The following is a 9,871-nucleotide window of genomic DNA, read 5'->3' as shown; positions in this document are numbered from 1 at the left end:
TTCGACACCTAGCGAATCGACCCATTAAGATTGCATAGATGTCCCACGTATGTCGCCAATGAAACACGACATTCATCAAATGAATGCGACTCTTAGTGCAAGTCTTCATAGAACAGTTGATGCCCATTCTAGAGGTCCTCAACTTGGAACATTTTAGACCCAACTCTGGATAGTTAGTTTCATGACCGCCATCCAATGCGCAGTCCAACTGTTTTACGATTGTTAAAGTGGTCTATGGGCTTTGTCGTGATGTTTGAAAGAAATGCAAACAAATGTGTAATGAGCACAACAAATGAAATGCTAATAGTGAATACTCATTTTATTCATTGAATAATATTATATAAAATTGAGTCAGCGGCAGAATAGATTACAAGTATGTCAATCTAATTGGCTTTCAGGTCACATTTTCTAACACTTACAGCTTTATTTATCCGAGCATCCTACCTGGATAGCAGCTCATGCTGCAAAAATGAAAATGGAATTTATATAAATGGAAGCTTAGTCCGACCTGCCGAAGTTTCAGAGGAGTTTAAGAAATGGAATCGTATTCATTCCATGTTGACAACTTGGATCCTAAATTCTATTTCAAAGGATATAGTTGAGCCATTAATGTATGTGAGTTCAACAAGGGATTTGTGGATGGAATTAGAAGCTCGATATGGAGAGAGCAATGGTCCATCAATCTATCAATTACAACGTGAGATCAGATTCTCGTGCAAGGAAATAAGTCAACGACAAATTACTATACCAAATGAAAGAAATTGTGGGATAAGTTGGCCTGCTTGGCACCAACTCCTAGATGCGCATGTGTTGGATTCTACCGCTTGTGATGGAAATAAACCTAATAAACTTTCATTAGTTCATTTTAGTTGTAACTCCAGCCTATCTTAGGCAATATCATGTAATAATGACGTTTGGTATAACGGACAATGCCATTTGTCCAAGAACTCAATGACGCATATTTCTTCTACTACCCTGGTCTCTGCTTCTTAAAATGTCATCTATAATATCTGTCCCTTAGCTAAACTTCATAGATTACCATTTCATTCCAGCAACATTCGCTCCAACTTCATCTTTGATCTTATCCATGTCGATATTTGGGGACCTTATAGCAACACACATTCTCTGGGTGTCAATTTATTCTCACTATTGTTAATTATTTTAGTAGAGAAACTTGTACATTTCTAATAAGACACGAGACTCTATATCTTACAAAAATTTTGCATCTTGTTCTGACACAATTTGACAAGAGACTAAAGTGTGTGAGATCAGATAATGGCTGGAATTTCTCAACGAGCAATGTCAAAATTCTTTCATATCCCCGGGATCATTCATCAAAAGAGTTTGAAGTACACACCACAACAAAATGGAGTAGTGGACCGTAAGCATAGGCATCTTCTAGAGGTATTATGTCTCAGGTTTTACTTCCTAGGAAATTTGTGGGTGATGCCATTCTTTCAACTACTTATCTCATAAACAAGTTCTACTCTCGTCTTCTTAATTGTAAAACACCATTTCACATTCAGTACAATAAGCTAACCTCGTATGAAGACCTTAAAACATTTAGTTGTTTTTATTTTATTGTCAATAAATCCAAATTTGATAGGCTTGCCTCTAAATGTATCTTCCTGGGTTACCCTGGTTAGAAAGCATATAAGTCTATGATCTCGAATCTTACCACACATTTGTGTCTCGCGATGTTAAATTCCATGAATATGTGTTTCCTTTTGCTCATGTTAATCCTACTCCTGCACACTGTCCATTGTCAAAGATTCCACTTGCCGCAAATGCTGTTGACCCCATACCTCCGATAAATTTATCCCTACCTAAACCATCTCTCCTACCTTCTTCCCATTCTGATTCCACTACTATCCCTTACACACAACCTAGAAGGTCATAGAGGGACCATCAACAACTATCTTCACTTAATGACTTTGTATGTCATATAGATGATCGTGCCTCTGCACCAACTCTCAGAAACTTTACCCCTACATCCTTGAAATTTATGGCATCATTATCTATTTTGCAGGAACCATGGACTCATAATCCAGCTTCTATTAGTACCCTATGGGTGAATGCTATGAACCAAAAGCTTCTAGCCTTTAAGAACAATGACATGGACGTCGGTCCTTTGCCTAAAGGGAAGAAGGCGATTAGTGGCCTAAAGGGAAGAAGACGATTAGTGGCCAAGACGATATTGGGTTTTAAAGTTAAATGGAAATATGATTATTCTGTTGATCGTACAAAGCCCGACTAGTGGCCAAGGGCTACACCCAGATTGATTACACTAAGAGCTTCTGACCAATTGCTAAAGTTGTTACGGTGCACTTCGCTTGGCCGTTGTTATAGACTTTCGATGGCTCGTGCACCAGATTGATATAAATAACGACTTTCTTCACGGTCATTTGCAAGAAGAAATTTATATGACCGCTCTTAAAGGTTATGTTGTTGATCCAGGCCATGTTTGCCGCCTAAAACGCTCATTATATGGTTTGGAAGTACGACTCGGGTAAATGGAATCGAGACTTCTCCAACCAACTGCTCTGTTTGGTTTTCATCCTTCTACCCACGACTATTGTCTTTTAATCAAACGTGTCGACTAATGATTGCATTGATCTTTTGGTCTATGTCGATAACTTTCTCGTTATGGTCCCTACAGAAGAATTGATCTCTCAGGTTAAGGTCTATCTTGATGATATTTTTACTATCAAGGATTTAGGAATTTCCTTGGGCTTCAAATTGTGGGATCTGCTCACAGCACCTCCATTACGCTGTCTAAGTATATCTTGGATATTATTACTGATTGTGGGCTTCAGCAGGCACTTTCAGCCGCTACTCCTTTGCCGCAGGGCATGAAATTACATTTTCATACTGATGCTTACTTGAATGGTCCTAAACCTTAACCCCGTTTAGTGAGGCATTTGCTCTATTTAAGGCTTCACGCACCCTGATATTTCACATGGCGTTCAACAACTTAGCCAATTCCTCCAAAATTCATGTGAGGATCACTGGCATGCGGTGCTGCATGTGGTTTGCTATTTGAAAGGGTCTCCTACTAAAGACCTTCTCTTTCCTTCCTATCTTGTAACCTACTGTATTGGGGATTGGCGTTCTTGTGTGGATTTGAACCGTTCACTGACTAGGTTTTGTATTTTTCTTGGAGATGCCCTTGTTTCCTGGAAAATGAAGAAGTAGTGTACAGTTTCTCGATCCTCTGCTGAGGCCGAATATCATAACATGGAGCCTACTATTTGCGAATTCAAGTGGATCTCTTATATCCTTTGTGATTTTGGGACTGTTGTCTTATGCTCATTCCTTTGCATTGCGATAATCCGACCGCCTTACATATCACGGCCAACAAGGTGTCTAATGAACGAACCAAGCACTTGGACATTGACGGTCACATTGTCCGTGATTGTTACAAAGAAGGGCTTCCTTGCTCTTTTTTTTCGAAGTTGCAAACAACTTGCTTACATGTTTACCAAAATTCTTTTGGGAGCTACCTTCGATTCTTTGTTGTGCAAGTAGGGCTTGATCCCCGGTGATCGAAATAATGGTGATGGCCATGAAAGTGCAACTATAGTATAGCATCTCCAGGATCCAGGCTGAAGAAAGAGGAAGACGCGTTATCCATACAACATGTTTTTTAAATTTGAAAAATACATTTCTCATGCATATATAGTTTTTATGTCCAGCTGTTAATTTTGACAGGTGTTCAAGTTGGTTGGGGTTAGTTAGGTTGTTAGTTAGTTATTCATTTTTCCCATTGCTTTTGGACCTAAACTTACAGACAAGCTCTTTGAGTTCACTTCTGAGTAGTTTTGGCAACGGGCGAGTCTGGTGCGGGTTTGCCCTTGCCCGGACCCGGACCTTCCCCTCTTCGTAAACCCCGAACCCGTACCCTGCCTCGCCTGGAAAAACCTCGACCCCACCCGATCCCCTTAAAAGCCCAACCCCGCCAAACTTGTCCCGCAAGCCCACCCCATTTCGCATGATTTTAATTTTTTATTTATTTAATTAAATAATATCAATTTCAATTTAGTAATTTAACATAGATTTTTTTTGTCTAAAATGAATTATATAATACAACAAATATATTCGATTAATATTTTATTTTTTCAATAAGTAATATTAATTTATATTTAACCAAAACATTTATCTAATTTTTTAATTTCACCGATAAGTAATCTCCAATTTCAATTAACATCGTTTTAACTAAAATTAATTATATAATACAAATAGTACATTCAACTAATTTTTTCTATAATAATACTAAATATTATTGTAAAGTTAGGTAACCTAACATAATGTTTTTACCTAAAATAAATTATATAATACAAATACTACATCCAACTATTTTATTTTTGATATTTTGCATATAGAGTTGGATATATGCAAAATTATTTAAAAATTTACCTATAACATCATAATTTTCTATTAATAATGTATTAGATATGAATAAATAAATAATAAAAAGTTTTAAAAAATAGACCGGGGTGGGTTCAAAACGGATCCGATACAAAACCCTTAACCAAAGCACTCATGGATCTACTATTGGACGTTGGTTCAGAATACTTTTTATTAATAAAAAATATTCTTAATCTTATTTGATAAATATTTTTATTAGTAAGATTTTTAAATTTTTTATATACTAAAATTATATTAGTATAATGTTAATTTGCATATTTTCTTAATAAAAAATAAAGAGAAGGGTTATTCAGTAAACTTACAAAAAATATTCTTTTCTTCTCAATCTGTTTTTCTAGTACCAAACAAGTAGATGTATGTGAAATTTACTCCACTTCCAATTATACCAAATAACTTGAAGAAAAACTATTATTTTTTTCTTTCCCTTCCCCCTTTTTACTTTCATTTTTCTCTCATTTGAACCAAACAAACCCTTAGTTAACAATAAATCATGTGAAAAAACCTGCAAAAGTCTTAAATGTTGGGCATATGCCTCTAACATGTTGTTTTGAAGTCAGAGCCGACTAATCATGGGTTTTTTTATTGATTTCTCTCGGAAAAACATGATTTACCGCTTGAATTTCTTGAAATCCTGCTATCGTAAAAAGACACACCATCAAGGTACTATAAAAAATGAAAAAATTGAGATGAGCATTGATAGGGTTAAATAGATGAGTTATAAAGCATGAGATCAACCATAAAAATCATAAATTACAAAAAAACTAGATAAGTTAAAAGCAGAATGGAGTGCATGCGAACTACACACACTACTACATCTAAAACTACACACTCTTCACATGGAATTCAGGTTGACGCCACGGCCGACGAGGATGAAGATGATATGGTGGCGGGGATAGACGGCGGCGAGTTGGGGAATGTTGTTGACGAACATGGAGGGCAGGCAAACAGCAACAATGCAGCAGCGACTGATGACAAATTGGACGGGAAAGATGCGCCGGCGATTAATCAGTCCGCCATGGAGTTTCAGTTTGCAGATTTTATTGTTTTGGCCAATAGAGTAATCGACAAAGGGGATACGAATCTGTTCGTGCACTGAATGATATCCACTGGCGTTGGACAGTGAAATATGGAGAAAGCGACAGGAATTCGTAGGAGTTGTTGTTTCGCCGTTTGGTGCGCTTAACGGCTGAACAGGCGGCGGAGCATCCTCTTTGCTTGGCATCGTCGTTGCAGATCTCTGAGAATAGGGCTACTGCAGATTTGAATCTGAGGGTCGTTGTGGTGCTGGTAGCGCCACAAGATGAAACTGCCATGGTTGGCAGCTAATTACTCCTAGCCCAACAACAACTGGGAGGTACGTTCAGATCTGATAATTACCTTACTCTTTCACCAGATTTTATCCCAGTGTGCAGAATGTCTGGCAACACAACATTATTGGAGTGCCTATGTACTCGATTACGCGGAAACTAAACGCTTTAGAGCTAGTATTCCAACAGCAACGGCGCAATAAAGGAGATCTTTTGGAGAATGTACGCGTGGCTAAAGGATTCCTTGAGGAAGCATAGATCTTGGTTAGCTCTGATAGACAAAATGACCTCTTTCTACTCCTAGAACACCTTTGTCGTTTGGTATACGCCAAGGAGGCAAAAAATGGAATAAATAATGTTACAGCAACGAGCTAAGATGCAATGGATGAAGGATGGGGATCAATGCTCATGAGTCTTCTTTTGCAAGATAGCTCAGCGACGTGCCACTTAGAGAATCTTGCAAATAAATGATGAACATGGGACCACCTACTCAGAGCCAGGAGCGGTTATTCATGAGTTTGTCTCGTTCTACTAGGCTCTGTTAGGCGGAGAAAGACGGAGGCAGGTGATAGATATCCGATATCTGAGGCCATGGGCTAGACATGTCCTTAATGAGGAGGAAGGACTTCAGCTCCTTACACCCGTCACTGCAGTTGACGTCAAACAGACAATGTTTGACATTGTTGAAGATAAAGCACATAGACCTGATGGGTTCTCATAGGTTTTTAATTAAGCTGCCTGGCCAATCGTGGGTCTGGAGATTATGAAGGCAATCTTGGAGTTCTTTACCACGGGAAAACTGCTGAAGCAAATCAACACCAAACTTCTGGCACTTATCCCTAAGGTACATGCCCCTATGATGGTCACAGATTTTCGACCTATTTCGTGTTGTAATATTTTATATAAGATTATTGCGAAACTTATTGTACAAAAGTTGAGTATGTGTTGGATAAGTTGATAAGCCCTTTTTCAGGCTGCCTTTATTCCTGGTCGTAGTATTGCAGATAATATACTATTAGCACAAGAACTATTTACAGGCTACAATCAAGCACGCCTACCTCCTAGATGTGCACTGAAAGTGGATATCCAAAAAGTTTAAGACACGGTAGAATGGAATTATCTACTTGCAGTGTTACACCTGTTTGTATTCCCGACTATGTTCATTAGGTGGATAGAGGAGTGCATCACGACACCCTCGTTTTCCATCGGGTTGAATGGGAAACCTCAGGGTTTCTTTACGGGATCGAGAGGGTTACGGCATGGGGACCCTTTAACGCCATATCTGTTCGTTCTCGTAATGGAGGTTCTGCATTTTATTCTTCTGCAGATGATTGATCAAGACATGCATTTTTCTTTAATTAGAAATGTGAGCCTTCTCGATTATTTTAGCTTGGATTTGCAGATGATCTGTTGTTGCTCCGCAAAGCTAATATGCACTCTATAGGGGTCTTTAAGCAGGGGTTGGACCTATTCGACTGCTGGTCAGATCTCCGGCTTAATGTGCATAAGAGCCATCTTATAATTTCTCGATCTGCACAAGGGATACGGGAGCAGCTATTAGTGATGCTTGACTTCCAGGAAGGGCACCTTCCAAAGAGGTACTTGGGACTTCCTCTACTTTCCTCTAAATTATCGTTAACAAACTGCTAGCCTTTATTATTGAAAATTGATCAATGCATTAGAGGTTGGGAAGGAATGAGATTATCATATGATGGGAGGGTATAGATTATTAAATTTGTACTTATGGCGTTAAGTATATATTAGGCTTCTACGTTCATCCTACCTAAAGGTGTTATAAGTGAGATTGAGAAGCGTCTGAGAGCTTTTGTGTGGAAGGGCACAACGACCAGTGGATATGCCAAAGTAGCATGGAGGGATGTCTGTAGGCCGGCGTCGGAGCGGGGTCAGGGCCTAAGGGACATCGCTACTTTAAACCGTGCGTTAATGAGCAAGAAGCTGTGTGATGTTATTCGATGTGATAGAACATCAATTTGGGTAGAATGGTTATTTAACGGGTGGCTACGTGATAAATCTGTATGGACGGTCACTAACAGTGGGGGTTCTTTGGGCTGGAGGAAACTCCTTCGACTACGCCCCTTGCTTCGATCGATGGTGAACTATCAAATTGGTGATGGGAATTCATTTTATCTGTGGCATGATCCATTGCATCACCTTGGTCCTCTTATTGAGAGATTCCCACGGGGTCCACGCCTGCTTGGGCGTAGGACAGCAGACAAGCTCAGTAGTGTTATTATGGAGCATTATGGAGGGGCAATGGCATTGGCCTCTCATTATGGACGTTAAGTGTTTGGAGATTTTGCATGCATTGCCAATAATTCATGGCGAGAAAGATCGCATTATTTGGCGATTCGAGACGGGAGGACCCACAGTTGCATCTCTTTACAGGCTATTGGACCCACCGTGACCCAAGGCAGGTTGGTCTTCACTATTCTCGGGTTTTCTGAATATCCCCAGGCATAATTTCATCCTATGACTTGCGATTTTTTGGAAAAACTATCCACAGCTGATAAACCATGGCTATCATACTTAGACGCCTATATATCATGTGATTGGGCGCAATAGAGACATATACTCATCTATTCTTTCGATGTTGTTATACCAGAAGATGCCTGACAGCGATTCGACAGCTTGTTCAATTTGAATGGCCTAATAGAGAATGGCCACGGGATGTTGAGTGGGCTGCAAGGAAATGGAGAGGAAAACATATCATTAACTTGACTTATCGTGTACTCCTTGCTGCTTGCATTTACCTCATTTGGAGGGAACGGAATTCAGATGCTTTGAGCATACGGAGCGACTACCGAGCATCATAACCACCATTATTCTGGAAGATAGTAGATAGAGGATTATCAGTGTTAATTTATCTCGTTCTGTTAGTTCATGTGAGTTATATAGATTATGGCGTATCCCTTGGCCTATCGAGGGAGAAACCACCAATTGAGCATTGTTTTACTGTACGATCTTGTTTTATTAATGAAACTTACATTTATCAAAAAAAATAATAGATAAATCCGACATAGATCTAAAAGATTATATATTTGGTCTAAACCTTTTACAAGAACACGTGTTTTGGCTACATTAAAGGAAAAGTAACGAAAGCAGTGAAAGCGGAAATTAAACTGAATTTAAAATCCAATTAATAGAGCGTACTTCTTGATTTTTTGAGCGTTTGATACTTAAAAAGACAAATAATAAATAAAAAATGCATAAATGATTTTTGTGGCTTAAGGTAGAAAGAAACAACTATTAAAAATGCAAACCATGAAATTATACCATTTAGATTTTGTCCGAATCTGCTTTGCTCGTTGTTCCTTCTCCGGATCTGCATTCACGCAAAGATCAACTTAGACCTCCTCTTCCTTCATCCATATCACACGTCGGAAGCATAATTTTCAATACCACTGTTAGATGACTTAAGATCTGGCAGTAGAAATGATTTTTATTGAACAAAATGGATTCGATTCTCACTCTCAAATTATTGAATCAGATTTAATTAGCTTTTTCTTGAAACTTGTTCAAGAAGAACTTGATGGAGAAGGGAAGAGAGAGTAGTGGATGGATTGTGAGAGATGTAGAGTAGAAAGAAAAAGCTAATTTTTCAAAACACTGAGATGAGAGATGTTGGGAAAAGTAATACACTTGGTATACGTCATCACGGCCGAGTGGGGTCTGTAGAGGAGTCGTCTCAACTCCTCTTTTGACCTAGTCACTCTCAAAATCGGCTAGGACTTTATTTAGGCGGATCGAGTTTGGTTTAATTCAACAACTAAATCAATTCCAGCCTAGCAAAGGTCCATCTGATTTTTATAATTGACCTAATTAATTTTAAGACCCAATAGGAGTCGAATAAATTTATTTATTATAATTAAATAGATTAATGTTCGAGTCCAATATTTAATTAATATAATTAATATAATTAATCAAACAAATTAAATTGTGCTATGCCCCAACTTTTTTTGAGGGAAAAAGCGGTTGGAATATATATTGCTAGCAAAAATAAAGTTAGTACTAGGCAACAAGACAAGCAATAAAACTAGAAAAAGGAAGTCAATAATACTAAAGCCCTAGTTAACAATCCAAGCTGCTAAGCCCAAATTTAATTAATGCAATTAATT

General features: G+C 38.4%; 1 protein-coding gene across 1 annotated transcript; it reads left to right on the top strand.

Annotated features, from left to right (window-relative positions):
• The first annotated feature begins 6,498 nt into the window (after positions 1–6,498).
• LOC148788281 (uncharacterized) lies at positions 6,499–8,039 on the top strand. Its single transcript, XM_088879965.1, has 6 exons — positions 6,499–6,579; positions 6,709–6,813; positions 6,903–7,038; positions 7,138–7,333; positions 7,418–7,454; positions 7,500–8,039. Exons 1-6 carry the CDS (start codon positions 6,499–6,501, stop codon positions 8,037–8,039), a joined length of 1,095 nt encoding a protein of 364 aa, XP_088736091.1.
• Positions 8,040–9,871: the final 1,832 nt, after the last annotated feature.

This window comes from Sesamum indicum, linkage group LG4 (assembly GCF_026168435.1).
Source record: "Sesamum indicum cultivar Baizhima isolate 11 linkage group LG4, ASM2616843v1, whole genome shotgun sequence".
NCBI classification, from domain to species: Eukaryota; Viridiplantae; Streptophyta; class Magnoliopsida; order Lamiales; family Pedaliaceae; genus Sesamum; species Sesamum indicum.
This window is presented reverse-complemented; position numbering and strand designations above follow the sequence as displayed.